Here is a 16,801-nt window from a genome sequence, read left to right as displayed (position 1 = left end):
TGATCTGCTCACATAACTTGTATGTTGAGAAAAGGATGTTGGATGGTAAATCTTTGGAGAATTATTGTTTTTATACTGTCTGAGAAGTGAAACTACTTTGGCCTGTCTCCATAGCCTGGTAGTCTGTGTTGTCTCTATGTAAGAAGTAAAGATGTTAAAGAGACAATTCTGCTCTTGTGAGAAAATGCAGTAATCATTCACCCTCTAATTCAGTTGCTTTTCCACATTTCAGAATTTTCATGGTTATTGTCATGTTTCTCAGAGTTAAGTTGTTCATTGTGCATTTTGCTATGTGAGAAGTAGACAACATTCCTGTTTAACTTGTGTCACTTCCCATTTTGCTTTGTGACTGATTTGCCATTTAGGGTAATTGGTGTCCAGTTTGGCTCTGTGAGATTACAGCAATGAGTTTGGGGTTTTGTCCCTCTGGGTTCAGCTTGCAAACGTTAGTTCATGATTTAGTTTGCTATTACAACACAGGTCTGGTGTTTCCGCATCTCCCTCCAATGGTCACAATGCTCCTTTTCAGTTTCTCTCATAAGTATTTTCCTGACTGCAATGGTTTCTTCATAAAAAAGATCCATCTCAAACATTTCTGAACTTTTTTTAGATTATTGGCTGGTGTGTTCTGAAAGTATATATAATTTCCTATGGGACTCTGGAATATACTTTGGGATAGAGTTCCCTGCTAGGGAGACAAATTCACCTTAGACAGAGTGGCTACGTCTACACTGGCCCCTTTTCCGGAAGGGGCATGTAAATTTCACCAGTCGTCGTAGGGAAATCCGCGGGGGATTTAAATATCCCCCGCGGCATTTAAATAAAAATGTCCGCCGCTTTTTTCCGGCTTTTAAAAAAGCCGGAAAAGAGCGTCTAGACTGGCCCCGATCCTCCGGAAAAAGTGCCCTTTTCCGGAGGCTCTTATTCTTACTTCAAAATAAGGATTTCCGCGGATTTCCCTACGACGACTGGTGAAATTTACATGCCCCTTCCGGAAAAGGGGCCAGTGTAGACGTAGCCAGTAAGTTTATAGGTGAATAATATAATTCAGAGGTAAAGCCTTCCTAGTCAGCTTTTTAAAAATTTAGTCTTAGCAGATTTTTTTTCCCTTGGCCTGTACTATAATTTCCAATGGCACTTGCATTGGTCTATGCTTTGACCTTGGAATTGCTGCCATGACCTCCTTTCTTGAAGTTGCCTATATTTTGAAGGATAACAAAGTCTAGCTTGGGATTCTACTCTTTGTTCATTGTGTGCTTTGGAAGGTGTTTGGGTTATTGAAGTCATAGAGCAAAATCAAGTTGTTTGTTCCTGCCCACTTCTCAGATTCTTCCTTATTGTTGTCATTGTTAGAGGTATCCCAGATGGTATTGTGACCACTGAAGTCCCTAAGACAAAGCATTGTTTTTTTCTGACAGGAGAAAGTTGGATGGCCCTGCACATTGTTCAGCTGGTGGCGTGTCAATGAAAACTATTATATGATTAAATTCAAGATCCATTGTACTAGTGTGTTGCGTAGCAATGTTTTTCACCAATCTTTTCTCTTGGATCGCCGAGTTACGTGGATCCAACTTATGTCGGATCCGTACTTACGAACGGGGCTTTTCTCGCCCCGGAGGATGCGGTTGGTGGGACCGCCCAGACGCACCACGGTCCTGCCACCCAGGTCCTCTGGGGCAAGAAAAGCTGCTCTGCGTTTCTCTGGTCTGCTGCCTCCCCCCCCCCCCAGCAGACCAGGGAGACGCGGAGCAAAGCCGCGGAGGACCCAGGCGGCGGGACTACCCAGACGCACCGCGGTTCCGCTGCCTGCGTCCTCCGGGGCGAGAAAAGCTGCTCTGCGTCTCCCTGGTCTGCTGCTCTTCTACTTCTATTGCTACCAGCAGACCAGGGAGACCCGGAGCAACTGAATCAGGACGCCTGGGGCAGAGTAGCTGGGGTGCTGCTGGGTTGGTCCAGTAGTGCTGAGGAGCGGTGCTACTGGACCAACCCAGCAGCACCCCAGCTGCTCTGCCCCAGGCATCCCCAAGTCAGCCACTGCTGAAAGTGACCAGCGGCTGACTACAGGAAGCCCAAGGCAGACTTGCTCTGCCCCGGGCTTCCTGGAAGCAGCCGCTGATCAGTTTCAGCAGCAGCTGACTTGGGGACACCTGGGGTAGAGCAGCTGGGGTGCTGCCAGGTTGGTCCCCACAGCGCAGAGGTACGGTGCTGCGGGGACCTACCCAGCAGCGCCCCAGCTGCTCTGTCCCAGGCGTCCAGATTCAGCTGCTGTTGAAACTGATCAGCGGCTGATTCCAGGAAGCCCGGGGGAGAGAAACGCTGCCTCGGGCTTCCTGTAGTCAGCCGCTGGTCACTTTCAGCAGCGGCTGAATCTGGACACCAGTTCTGACTTATGTACAAATTCAACTTAAGAACAAACCTACAGTCCCTATCTTGTATGTAACCCGGGGACTGTCTGTACTGTGTTGACACAAAAGTTGCTGTTTATGTTCACAAAAATGTATATGCCAGGGATGTTTGGGCCTGCTTTCTCTGTGTCTCTTGTAAGCATGATATATTCTTTCATGCAAGACAGAACATTAGCCTTCTTCTCTGCAAAGAATCCTTCATGTTGAAAGTGATTATTTTAGGTGCCCTTTATGATGACTTCTACTTCTATTGCTATCACAGTCTTATTTGGTCTCCCATCATTAGCTGTAATGGAGAATTAACAAGGAGCATGAAGTGATCGTATCTGACACAATTATTTGATGTAGGCAGATAGGTAATTTCCTTAACTGTTGCACAACTTAGTCATGAGCTGGCTGATTTTGTAGTTTTCACTGCAAAAGTGAGTCTGCCGGAGGAATTTGAAGGAAATACAAGTAATGTCTTGAATGGATTACTTCCATAAATAAGGGGCACTATGGAAGAGAGCATTAATAGTGCTCATTTGGTAATATTAACAAATCAAAAAAGAAAAATTTCACGGAAGGCCAACCCTGATCCCACTGAGGTCAACAGAAAATTTTCCATTGACCTCAGTGGGCTCAAGATTCGGCCTTTAATTGGTGTAAAAGTCATTTAAAAATGAAATTATTAATGTTAAAATAATATAACTTTCATAAGAAACACCTTACACATTTCACTAATTTGTCTTGGTGGCAAATGACAGACAATAGATGTGATTAAGTTGTTTATTCAACTTAACATTTTTCTCCCTGATCTCTTTAAATTTTCTGGATCATTTTTAACAATCATGTAATCTTTTTTGTCCCCTTGTCAAGAAACATTAGCACTAAAACCACACAGAGGAAGAAAATAAAAGTCCCCTACCTTTTCCAAGACTGAACAAGCAAATGTCACTGGATTAGAAATGTCCCTGATGCAGGAGACTGCGCCAGCAGCGAGAGTTTTTCCATTCATGATGATTGCATCAAGTTCCACATAACCATCAGCATTCAGTACAGCACCATGACCTGCAGGAAACCATTCCATTTGTAAAAGGTCAAACATTTGTAGCCTTAAGCTTCTGAAATGAAGCAGAGAAAACAATTTCAGAGCTATTTACTACCCTGTTCTCTGACAGCTTTTGTCCTGCCTTCCTGTAAGAGATATTTGCTTTTATAGTCACAATCCTTTAAGTAAATATGATGCTTGTGGCTACAAAAAAAGCATTTGATTGTTTTCTTTGAGTCATAAAGCTTTTATCTTGTTTCTAAAATCATAAAGCCTGCTAGGCATTGCATTTTTTCCCCAGTGCTACTGACTGATGTCTCTTCTCAACTTTTCAGGTAGGCAGATAAGAGTATACATGATCATAAAGTAACTCTAATGTAGGAAGAGATTTGTAATATTGAGGGAAACATGATTATTTTACAGACAAAGCAACACTGATTGCTATTGTTAAGTTTCAACATTTTGCATTTCTAATATATTTGTAAGCTATCTGCTTTGCGGCATTTGAAAGAGAGTACATTCAGAGCCCCTTCAGCATTGTTTAAACACAGAATGAAACACAGAACTACACATAATCATTAGCATTCTCAAACAGACTATTATGGGTGTAAATAATTCTATCTCGATAGGAAAAATAAGGATTCAAAGTCTGTGAAAAGCAAAATGAATAGTAAAATGGTGCCTTAGTAAAATTCCCACATAGATATGATTAGTAAATGAAGAAATTCTGAGAAGTGAGGATTGGTTTAGAAAGATTATCATTTTCAATTGAGCTATAACCATTAACATGTATAGAGATTTTGATCAACCTAAATGAAGCAATGGGCATTTTTTCCCATTTTGGAAAACCATGAAACAATTGTTAATCTTTGCTTATGGCAAACCTGGATTGGAATATCAAGGGGTTTTTTTATTCAAAAGACAAGATGGTAGAGTTAATATCTTTCACAAGACCAATTTCTGTTGGTGAGAGATACAACCTTTGAAACATACCGAGAACTCTTCTTCAAGCCTGGGAAGAGTATATACACTTTCCCAGTATATTTGTGTCTCTCACCAACAGAAGTTCGTCCAATGAAAGATATTAACTCACCTGCCTTCTCTTCTTAATATCCAGTGCCTGATATAGCTACAACAAAAAAATGTCAGAACTGAGTAGTCGTGGCAGGATGTGCTAGCAATGCTTGCAGAGAAGATACAAAAAATATGCTATGTGCCTACACTATAAGTCACTAGCTTAAGTAGTCAAATTCACCCCCAAAATTATTACAATTCTGAAGCAACTTCTAGATTATCCAGCAACACTTTTCTTGCAAACATTTCCACTAATGTTTCTCATTGCTCTTCTTTGAAAGCGTCCCTAAAGCACCATCAGTTTTATGACTCTATAAATCTGTGAAAAGGCTTACAGTGAAATAACGGTCATCTGCTTCTAAATTAAAATACTATCATAACACAGGGGCTACTATCTATAAACTTGTAACTCCTATAAGTAAAACATTAAATGGAGAAACAAATCCTTCCCAGACTTGATATATATGGCATAGCTGTGCAGCTACAAAAGGACTTCAATGTAACTACAAAACAAAAATAAAACACAAAAGTTAAGGACAAAGTACAACTGATGCTGTTTATTTGGGTTATTGTTATTCTATGTATGTTCACGATAGCCTAGCGCATTACAGGCATTAAAATCAGCAACTGTTTCTAGCAATTAGCACAAACCAGGCACCTATCTCAGTGATGGGATACCCTAAGTGTAAGGATAAAAATTACAAAAAAAAAAAACCAAAGGAAACAAATGTAACTTGACTTGTATTTGTGTCCTTAAAAACAATATTCACCAAACTTGGACTTGGGTATTAGGGAGGAAATTCCAGGACTCAAGTTGCTCCAATGAGAACTCTTTAATCCCTAATCCGGGATTGCAGCACCAAGGACAGAGCAAGAACTTCAAGATGTCATGAAACTCTCACATTGGAAAGAAATGAACTCTCGAGCCCTAATTCAAAAGACAATACTCATGCTAAGTAGTGCTTTAAGAATCCAATCATTATGGGTAAAAATTGAGGAAGGGACTGAAAATAGCTGAGACTGAGAGTCTGTTTAAACATCTGAATGCTAACACACCTTGATTAGAGCTGGTCAAGAATTTTCCAACAGAACAGTTTTGTGTAGGAAAATTCTAATTTGCTGAATCAAAGCTTTCCATTCTTTAGATCCTGTCTAAACCTTTGGTGGAATCCAGCAGATAGACTAGTCTGTTTCCTGCTGCTCTCCCAGCTCCTCGCCTGGCAGTTCTCCAGAGTACTAAGTTCCCCAGACTACCCAAGAAGCTGGGCATCTGGCTACCTTACTGGACAGTTCCTCAGCTGTCTGTCTTAAGATGGGTGGGATGCCTAACCTAGTCAGAGGTGGATAGTTTCATAGATGGGCAGAATCCCTACGTAGCAGGCTACTTAGGTAACACTTACTCAGCTTGCCAACTTCCTGGGCCTTCTGGCTTCCCAGGTTCCCTGGCTTCTCAAGAAATAGGATCCCTGGGCTGCTTGCTTAACAAGCAGGCAAGGTACATGCCAGGACTCATCAGATGGTGAGCTGTCCAGGTAGCCAAGTTGGCTATTGATACAGAAAATGTTGAAAAATTATATTTCAGTTCTTCTGAAACTAATTTTTTTCAAACATGTCATTCCATGGGAAAAATATATATTTCTTAGTTTTCTTTCCAATATGGAAAGACAAACATGCAAAATTTTCACTGGAGAAAAATTCTGCTTCATATATAATTCTAATAATGTGCTGCCGTTGGATACAAATTGTTGTCTTGTATCCCTAACTATGAATGTACACGAGCGTGGATTCACAAAGATCTCCAAAACTCATGTCAGAGTTTTGACTATTCCAGGTGCTCTTACATCTTCCCATTTCTTTTACCACATTCACTTTGGTTGATGTAGATACTTCTTTTTTTTATCTTGGTGAATAATGATCACATGGAATGGAAGAAATTGGGGAGAGGCTCGTCGCCATGGTTAAAAAAAAGCATAGGGCCAACTCTCCATTCAAATGAAGCCACTTTGGTGATTTCTATGCTGCACTGTAAACCCAGGTCTGTGGGGTCAGGACTTGAGAATTCAATGTTTCTAAACACACACCTGAATATCTATGCTGCATTGCAAATCTGGACTTTCATTTCCTGGATTCAGCTCTCTTTCTGACTCAGGTATGCAGCTACAACTGTGTCCATGCTGCACAATTATAAGATTTATATTCAAGTCACAGAGGGATTTGGGCTCTGAACTATCCTCCAAGCATGGTCCCAACACCTGGTCCTGCATGCAAGCTGATTGAAATCAGACTTGTGTGTGTGTGGATGAAGGGGGATTTGAGATCAAACCTGAATCAGAACCTGAGCTTAAAGTGCAGTGTAGACATACCCTTTAAGACACAGAGCCAGTGCAAAGTGGGCATACTCTGTCACCAGCAAAGACTTCTCCCTGAATAGATGAACTCTGCACTGGACAGTGGAAGAGCTGCTTCCTGCACTAGACCTTCAGCTGCTCTAACTATTGTCACAGCTATGTGGTACCATTTTGTGGAGATATGCTCTCCCCCCACCCTCCATTCCCATATTGCTGAGCAGAGCTCTGAATTTAGGACAAATTCATCCTCACGGAAAGGTAAGAAAAAAGGCTGGTGGACAACCACAAAGAGAAGGACATGAACCAGAGTTCAAAGGTTGCTGGAGAAAGAAATTCAGTAGCTTCATTTTGTTTTAATATATGGGATTTTTCTAACCTTTTCCTTGTCCCTGTAATGGTGATTGGAAATTAAATTAAAACCTGGTTATCCAGAATATCTAGAACTTTTTATGATGGCAAATGGAAATCTTTACAGTGAGGACCAAATTATTGCATTAAAACAAGTAAGAGGTTTGGAAGAAATGTATGAAAGTGCATGTAGGTTTTGCAGTTTACATATAGAAAAGGAATTTAGCAATTCATTGTACAGCGTTTGATCTTGTACACGTGTGCTTTAGATGAGTGTGCATTTTTATCATGTTTGTGGATGTCTCAAGCATAGGAAAATACCCACTAGTTTTGCTTATCTCTGCAGTTCCCTCATAGTATGATCTTGGAAAATATTATATTCTTGTATCTCTAACCCTTTTCTAAGCCAGCTTCTTTGATTGCTTCCTCCCTTTCCAAAATACTGAAATTGTTCTTCTATGCATAGTAAATTGCCTTTTTGGCTTTCCTACCTCAGATGCCTCCTTTTCATCCATCCTGGCCTTGGTGTGACCTTGCTTTTAAAACAGTTAAGCAGGACATTCCTAACCTGGCACTGTTTACTGAATTTTTCAGGAATTTCTGTGTTCTGGTTTCATTTTTGTATCTCCAGTCATTGTTGTTGGTGGGGTTTTGTGTGTGTGTGTGTGTGTGTGTGTGTGTGTGTGTGTGTGTGATTGTTATTAAATATTCCTCTGTCATGTTACAATAGTGCCTCAAGTGTTTATTCTTTGGTCATTTCTTCTTCTCCACTTCTCTGTATGAAATCTAAGGATGTAGCATTTCATACAATCTCCTTTAGACCAAACACCATGCATCAGAGTGGATCAATTCTGATTATTTCAGAAAGAACCGAAATCATGAACCATCAAGACGTATGTGCCTAATTTACACAATCAGGTTATTTTGTTGTCCATTTTGTGTTTCTCCTCCTGCCCCCAATTTTATCTGCTAAGACACTGCAGCAATACCTTAGTCAAACACATGCTCTTTTGGCTTGTGACCATGTCTTTACTTGTCTGGCAGGCATCCAGAAGATTTCTGGCGATTTGAAAAGACAAAAAATAATAGTAATCTTGGAAGACATATATCATTTGAACCACAGCTCCTAGAATATAAGGAAACTATTCCATTTCAAGAGAAGTTGCTGAGGCTGGATCAGTTTTCAGTGCCTGGACTCAAATGAGCATGTGCGATAGATGCTCTATTTAGATTAGTTGGAGAGCTGACTCTAGTTGTACCTGTGTCTCCACGAGAGCTTCCAATTAACACGTGTTAACACCTGCGATTAACGCAGGGCAGAATTAACGTATTAAAAAATTAATGCATGATAATCACTGGCATTTTACGAGGAGCCCAGGATCAGCTGTGCAGCACTGTCCCTTTGAAACATCACCATGGCATTTCAAAGGGGCAGCGCTGCCGAAGCACAGGATCAGCTGTTCGGCGCTGCCCCTTTGAAATGCTGCGGTGGCATTTCAAAGGGGCAGCATTGCACAGCTGATCCTGGGCTCACCGTGGCATTTCAAAGGGACAGTGCCACAGGAAGCCTGGGATCAGCTGTGTGGCACTGTCCCTTTGAAACGCCACCGCAGCATTTCAAAGGGGCAGTACAATGCGGAGTCTGGGGTCAGCAGGGGTCCCCAGCTGACCCCAGCCTCAGTACAGTGGTGCACCTTTGAAACTACCACGGTGTTTCAAAGTGGCAGCTCTGCGTGGAGCCTGAGATCAGCCCTATATACCTTGCATTCTGTGTTGTAATTGAAATCAATATGTTTGAAGATGTAGAAAACATCTTAAATATTTAAATAGATAGTATTCTTATTATTGTTTAACAGTGCGATTAATCGTGATTAATTTTTTTAATCGCTTGACAGCTCTAGTGTCCAATTCTGAATTTCAGTTGATCCAAACCCAAAATGTCTTGTTGTCAGAACAAGGAAAAAAATCTTCTTTCAAAGGCACATTTAGAAATGGTGTAAGCAGTACAGTTAAACTCTGGTCAACAGGCTTGCACCCATTTATACAAGGTCTGAACATGGTCTCCAATGAATAAGATTTTCCTTTGATTCACCCTCTAGTTTTCTGACCTTATCTGTTTTTATTTTCCAGATTGCTCTGTGTACTCTCCCAAAAACATGCTTCTTTCTGTTTTCCCTTCTCAGCTCCTCTCAGTTGGTGGTATGTTCTTCTTTTATGCTGCTTTATCATCTGGAACAGCCTCTCTGTGCTTAATTAACTCCCTGACTTTTTCAAAATCCTATTTCAAGACATCTCCTCTCTGGCCTCTAACATCTGACCTTTGCAATAAAAATCAAACTTAGTCCCTGAGCCTCTGAGTTTCCTTGTGTTCGATCACTCTCCTTGAATGTATCCAGTGCATTCCTCTATTTTCTTACATTTGGAAATTTTGCTCAGCTGTATAGTGCGGCTATATGTAATATACATTGTTTTTTGATACATTCATAGACTGCATTGAGATATAAAACTAACATTATCTATGGATAGTGTTACGCAAAGATAAAGTTCATTTTATATTATGACATGTCATATTATATCAAATTTGCAACTATTATTCTATTCTGATGGTTCAAAACTTATTCCTTATTTCCATTTAGAAAGTGTGCCATGTTTTCTTCTATATTTTTGATAATTAAATTGAACAGCACCAAACTCTGAAAGAAAATATTATATTTGTCAAGATGATCTATCAAATAGAAATATTCTGTAGGATTTTCAAATAGAACATCTGTTTCCAAATACAAGACCCCACCAAAATGCTTAATTATCTATATATTTGACACTTGTTCAGAGAAAATGAAGGGAGTTGGTTTTTTACCATATTTTGAAGCTTCATACTGGCTCTGTCAAATCCCTTTTTGAGAAGAACTATATATTCTGAGTAATAATTCCCAGATATTCTTGTTGTATTGAATATATTTTCTGAAAAGATTACTTTTCACCTATCACCATTTTAATACTGCCTCACAACAAATCATGCAACAACAAAATAGAAAGATTAATATATATTTTTATCACAAACTCTTTTAATAACAAGTATTGCATGACTGCTCCCATGATCCCTGTGTCCATATTACTTGTTACAATGGATTTATCACCTTGTATATTTTTCGATTAATACAGTACAAGTAGAATATACAAGCTCAAATCTAAAATTCACTGGAAACTGACACAAATCTCTCAGTGCCATCTAAATCCCATTTGTTTAGACAGAAAAGAAATCATCCATTTTTTTTTGTACTGTGCCATTCCCTGAAAAACATGTCTATGGATTAAAATTGGAAAGAGAATCTATGGAATTGAAAGTCACAAAATTCAAATCCAGACTTCAAAATACCTCCAATACCACTTTTGTTTTGAGTTTTTAGTTCATGTGGACATCAGGATTAAGGTTTTTTTTAATATCGAGGAGGAAAATTTAAAGGTGGAATTAATAAAATGGAAAAAAATTAGTTTGCTTACTCTGATTAACTAGTAGCCATATACAGTAATTATTAAGATATGATTTTAACTACCAATTCTATAATAATATAGGGTGAATCAGGATTACTCTTTTTTCAATTGTCTACATATTCTTTAGTTATTTCTAAAATGATAGGCTTCATATTTTAAAGTGAATAATGGAACTACAATAGGCATTACATTAAAGGACTGATCACAAAACTATTTCCAAAATTTTCATGTAACATTTTACAAAATCACTGGGAACTACCAAAAATGCTTTATGCCAAGAAACATGATCAAACTCTTTCCCCTTCCCATCAGATTGTTCTTAAAGTTCCTACAAATCAAGCTTACTACTGTGCTTCACTGCTCAGTGTGGCTTCAGATTAATCTGCAGTGTGTCAATAAATCATAAACTCTTTTATTCATGCTCAAAGTGCATTCAATCAATTTTACCCACTGCTGAGCTTCTGGTGTTATCAAATGTCTGATCTATCTTTGTGAATTTACTAAATAATTTAGGAAGATGATATTGACTGATTAGACATTAGTTTGAAGTTCACAGAATCTATAGTGATATTAAAATATTTCTAGTTGACAAAACTCCTTCAATTGTTAGAATTATATGACTCACGCTTCATTTGCTTTTCTGTAGTATAAAAGTTTCTTCTTAACTGAAACATTTTCCTTCCATGGAAAACCACTTTGCTAACAGCATGTCTTGGTGATATAGCTAACCTTTAGTCATTCTGTTTTCCTATGGAAACAGTACTTGATCCTCTGGTAAAAAGAGGCAGACATTTCTTCTCTGGGGTTTATTACTCTGTTACAGACATGATGCTTGTTGAAACATAGATCACCAGGTTACCCATGATAAGCTGGTACAGGAAGTCAGGGATACACATAAATATAGATATAAAAGACAGTGAACTAGTTCAAAGGCAGGTGATGATCTACCTAATTATACTCAGGGGCTGTGTCTAGACTGGCAAGTTTTTCCGCAAAAGCAAGTGCTTTTGCAGAAAAACTTGCCAGCTGTCTACACTGGCCGCTTGAATTTCTGCAATAACAATGACTTCCTACTGTCTGAAATCAGTGCTTCTTGCGGAAATACTATGCTGCTCCCGTTCGGGCAAACGGGCCAGTGTAGACAGCTCAGATTTGTTTTGCGCAAAAAAGCCCCAATCATGAAAATGGCTATTGGGGCTTTTTTGCGCAAAAGTGCGTCTAGATTGGCACGGATGCTTTTTCGCAAAAAGTGCTTTTGCGGAAAAGCATCCATGCCAATCTAGATGCTCTTTTCCACAAATGCTTTTAACGGAAAACTTTTCCATTAAAAGCATTTGCGGAAAATCATGCCAGTCTAGACGTAGCCAGGATGTAAAATCCCATTTAATTAGTTAACTGTTTAAACATGGTCTAGCTCCCACTGGTTAATTATAACCATTAATATCCCTAATCTATACTTACCGAAGATTCTATGCTACATAGATTCTTTAACAAACATCATAGTAAATATCTGAGCACCTTCCAGGCATCCATTAAGCAATGAGACTAACATCTGTCACATTCATCCTCTTATCAAGGGAGATACATTATTTTCCTTATAGTATTTGGTTAAGATAGCAATGTATTTTAATTTATGTTCAGGGTGTTATGTGTTTATGCTAGAGAAGGCTAGGGTGAGGATATGTGTCTGGCATTTGAAAATGGAAGGAGAGGTTTGTGATGGTCCTTAATTCTTCTTGGAGTACATTGAATAGTCTCAGACTGGCTTTGAGAAAACTCTGTTTACTGAACAGATAATCTTTATCTTTATCCTTGTTGTACAAAGTTCTAATGTGTCCAAAAAACAGAATTGCCAACCATATTTCCTGATCCTAGAGCTTTGGGGAATCTTTTAGATAGGTTGGACCAGGCTATTGAACACTTCAAAGATAAAGACTGGGATCTTGAACTTGATTCTGCATTCTATGAAAATCAGAATAGAGAATAGAGGACAAATCTGATGTGCTTACAGTAGCTTGTGTTGATTAGAAAACCAACTAGTACAGTCCACAGCAGTGTGAGTTTCCAAAGGCTCCATACTGGGGGTGTATAGCACTGATACTATAGCACTGATGTAATCCAAAGAGGAAATGACAAAGGTGCATATAACTGAGGTCTGGTTAGATCAGCGCTGGGCAAAATATGGCCCACGGGCCAGATCCAACCTGTCAAGCCACCATATCTGGCCTGTGGACATAGTGGAGAACCCCAGGCAGGGTATCTGCTCGCCCCACCCACACGTTGCTCAGAAAAGAGGCTTCTGGGTCATTTTTCTTTCACAACTGTGATCCTGAAAGGGAAGGGGGGACATTGACTTCATGAGCTGCCCCCACCCTCAGTGCAGTCCCATTGGCCGGTAGTTATTCACACATGCACATGGCCCTTATAACCTCTGCAAAGGCAGGGCAGGCAGGAAGGCTGCCTCAGAAACTTGCTTGGCTGGTGGCTGGGAGTCACCCAGGTAAGTCTTTCAGCCAGAGCCTGCCTCTGACACTCTAGCCCCTGAACCATTCAGGATTGGACAAAAAATTGGAAAAATCGTTCAACATAAAGCAGCCTCCTCCCTTGCAAGGAGGAAAGACACTGACAAGAGAGAGTTCCCCAGATTGGAAAGCTAATCAGGTGTTTAGCCAAAGGTGTTCAGGTGAAGGAAACTGGCAAAAGTCTTGCAGCTGCCTTTTCCAGTGCCAGAAGTCTGAGAAACAAATACCAGTTTCAGGAAGAAGGCTAAGCGGAAGGCTTTCTCCTGCTTGAAGGGAGAAAGTCAGGCTATTCAAAGACAAGGCCTGAGACATAAATCCAGCCCGAGCGAGAGATCTGAATGGCAACTTCTATTTGGAGAAGGGAGATATCAGTGGATCTAAAGGTAAAGAACATAGGGAATGCTCACAGTACAATCCCAACTGGTAGAGAAATGTGGTATAAGTGATCTGAGACAATGCAGCTTCATAGCTGGCCATGATGCATGCCACAGAGTCAAATGAGTCCAGGCCACCTTAGAGGAAGATCCCTGACACCATCTTGCCTTCCTTAAGCACTATGAACTCAAGACATTCTTGGAATTTAGCTAACAAATGCCATTGAATTAAAGACCTATTGGTTGAGCACTGCTTGTTAATTAGTAATGTAAAGCTAGAGCTCTCTGGTCAAGTAGATTTTTCAGCTGAAAAGGTCCAGCTTGTTAGCCTGCCTTGACTTTGGGACAGGACCTGACTGACCTTGCCACTACTTGTAGTTCACTGCATCCATAACTAATGTTCCTGGCTGAAGTTGTGTAAAATGGTGTTTGCACTCTTTCTGTGGCACAAAATATCTCCTTTCCACACTTTTGGCCATGGCAGATATGGAGGCTGGGGTCTTCCATAACATCTCTGTGGTGTTTCATATGATCTTTAAAAGGGACACAGTCACCCTGGAAGGACCCTCCATGTCAAGAATGTCCACCATTGGGTCTGAATCTTCTGTCACCTCCTCAGACTAGAGATGTAAGTTTTGTGCCACCCTCTTATAAAGGTTCTGGTGTACCCTATTGTCCATCACTGAGAGTGTAGTGATGGAGGATGTCCTGGCCACCACCTCATCAGATGAAGACGACAATGAGAGCCTTGGAACTGAGTTCTCCTGCTCTTCAGGCCACCTGAGGATGGTTTGGATATGTCTGCTCTATGCAGGGCAGACTTTGACATTGGCACCACATGGGTTGCTGGGTCAAGAGCTGCACCCACTTGTGCAGACCCAGGCTTCTTGTCATGTGGGAGGTTTTCTAGTGCTCTAAGAGAATGACATGACTTAAGGAGCAACATGAGGTGCAGCTGCATCCTTGAAACCTTGCCCTTGAACCTGATCATAGGTCCAAAGGGTCTAAAAAGGTCACTGGACCAGCCCCTGACAAAGCAGAGGTTTGTATACCACTATTGCTAGCACATCCCATGATCTGCAGTACCAGGACTAGTGGCAAGACCAAGACCAGTACCGACTACATGAAGAGATTGACAACTGATCACTGAAGTTCCATGAGTAGTGTGAGCCAGACCATGGAGGAGCAGAGCTCAACAGTGCCAAGGAATAGATGATGGACTGCGGTGATGGGCAGTGATGCCATAGCATCATTAGCTTGCCCCAGCTCTGAAGTTCAGGTGACATAGTGAGGCCTTGTGTTGTCACCTGGACTGCTCCTGGTTCTTGTGCCTGGCAGGCCAGGGACTGTGCCATCATGGCAACTAGTTCTGTGCAGCCTCAAAGGTATCAGGCATGAGGAGCAGGTCATTTTTATCTTCCAGTTCCTGCCGAGTCAGGGAGTCCACAGGCACTGTACTCAACAGAGCCCCTGGTAGGGCTGGTGTTAATAGTACCAGGATCCGAGGGCTAGGTTATGTGTGTCCTAGCATAGGATGTATCCTGCTCATATCCCTGTGTGGTTTCCTGATGGGGGACCAATCCCTGTCCACCTTCTTTTTCTTATGTGGGACTGTGAATGATGCTGCATGCCCAAACCAGTTTGTGAGCCAAGAAGTGGTGTTGGTGTTTTCTGGAGGAGTCTTTCTTTGGTGTCAAGATATCTCACAAGGAAGCTGGTGCACTGAACACTTCTCTCACCAGTGCTGCCTCTGGTGCCGAATGAAGGCAAAGAGCTGCCTTCATTAAAAGGATTTTGAGGCAATAATTCTGCTCCTTCTTAACCCTCTTGCAAATGAGGGTGTTTAACTGTTTTATGGCCATCTCCCAGGCTCTTAAGGCATGAAACATGTGGATTGCCCTTGGGCATAGTCTTCCTGCAGCATGCTCAGAACTTAAACCCTTGAGACTGAGGCATACCCCATTCAGGGAAGCTTGAGGGAACTTCCTCAATGTGACAACTATTACTATAACTATGCTACAACTTTAAGAACTATTTACAACTGACAGTAAGAAGGAACTAAGCAGACCATTGGTCTGCAATCCTATATATACCACCATGAAGATGCCACTCAAGGGGTACTACAGTTGATATGTACTACTAGGAGAAATGCCTTGAAATGACAGTGCACACAGCACACACACACCTATTAGAAACAACACAATCAAGCATGGAAAGAAGTTATGTGTCTCTTTATGAGATAAAGAGCCAGGGAGTGACTTTTTTCTGCTGCAGACTAGGTCATAATGGTGGCAATCCCACCCACAGTTAACTGGAAGAGAGGAGCTTTTGCCTTGACCAGGTAGAGAAGCACCCACAAGTGATGAAATTCTGGGTTTGGTCAGGATCTGTGATGGACACACTGCTAATCGCTTCTTTCCTGGGAAGCTAACAAGGAATTTTTCCCTCATTGCCAGATTTTTCTAAGGCAAAGTGTGGTTTATTTTCATCTTTGCTTACAGCAGATTTGGGAGGAGCTATGCAAAAGTGGGGTAGATATCCATTTCAGGTAGTGAGGGGATAGAGTTATCAGATAATATGTCTTGATAAAGGATTTAAAAGAGTAGAAATAGGAGGGTGGATTTGGGGCCTCCTTTGACTGCTGTGGCAGGGAGCCAATTCTACACTTAACCTTCATTTGAGGTGTGGGATGGTGAAGAACCAACAGCAGGATGGCTGGGAACCAAAACTGGTAAAGGACAGAGTTAACAGAAGTGTGCCTGTACTGTACTCTTTTAGCTGTGAGGTACTCCCAGACATTGAAAAATAAAGTTGTGGCCTAATAAAAGCACATTCAGTGTCTCCAGTCCTCCTTCCTACATAGCCAGACAAAGAGGAGTTGGTAGATAGGTTAGGAGAGAGAAAAGGGGAGTGAAATGATTTATTTTGAACTGGGAAAACATCAGTGCAGTCAAATACAGAGGGAAAAAGTCAAAGGAAAGCGATAACAGAGAAAGGATGAGTAGAGAGCAAATGAAGTTAGGGGGCATGTGGAGGAAGTTGTTCACATAAAGAAATGGTAGAGTCTCTCCTCAACATCAATTTAATAGCAGGATACGGTAATGAGTTTTTATAATTCTAAGACTTCATTACTATTTCAAGACATACTAAAGAACATTTCTTAGTGTAATATGAAGTATCATAAATAATGTAAACTAAACTAGTTTTT

At 40.8% G+C, this 16,801-nt stretch overlaps 1 protein-coding gene across 4 annotated transcripts in view; it reads right to left on the bottom strand.

The window, feature by feature from the left end:
- Positions 1–16,801, bottom strand: part of LOC102461237 (isoaspartyl peptidase/L-asparaginase-like) — a 258,474-nt gene that overhangs the window by 192,528 nt on the left and 49,145 nt on the right. For all 4 annotated transcript variants that reach the window (XM_075923679.1, XM_075923680.1, XM_075923682.1 and 1 more), the window contains one exon: positions 3,313–3,455. In XM_075923679.1, coding sequence (XP_075779794.1) covers positions 3,313–3,455 — 143 coding nt within the window. The remainder of the gene's footprint in view (positions 1–3,312; positions 3,456–16,801) is intronic.

The sequence above is a fragment of the Pelodiscus sinensis genome, chromosome 3 (assembly GCF_049634645.1).
Source record: "Pelodiscus sinensis isolate JC-2024 chromosome 3, ASM4963464v1, whole genome shotgun sequence".
Lineage (NCBI taxonomy): Eukaryota > Metazoa > Chordata > Testudines > Trionychidae > Pelodiscus > Pelodiscus sinensis.
The sequence above is the reverse complement of the archived record's forward strand: the minus strand, read 5'-3'. Positions and strand labels throughout refer to the sequence as shown.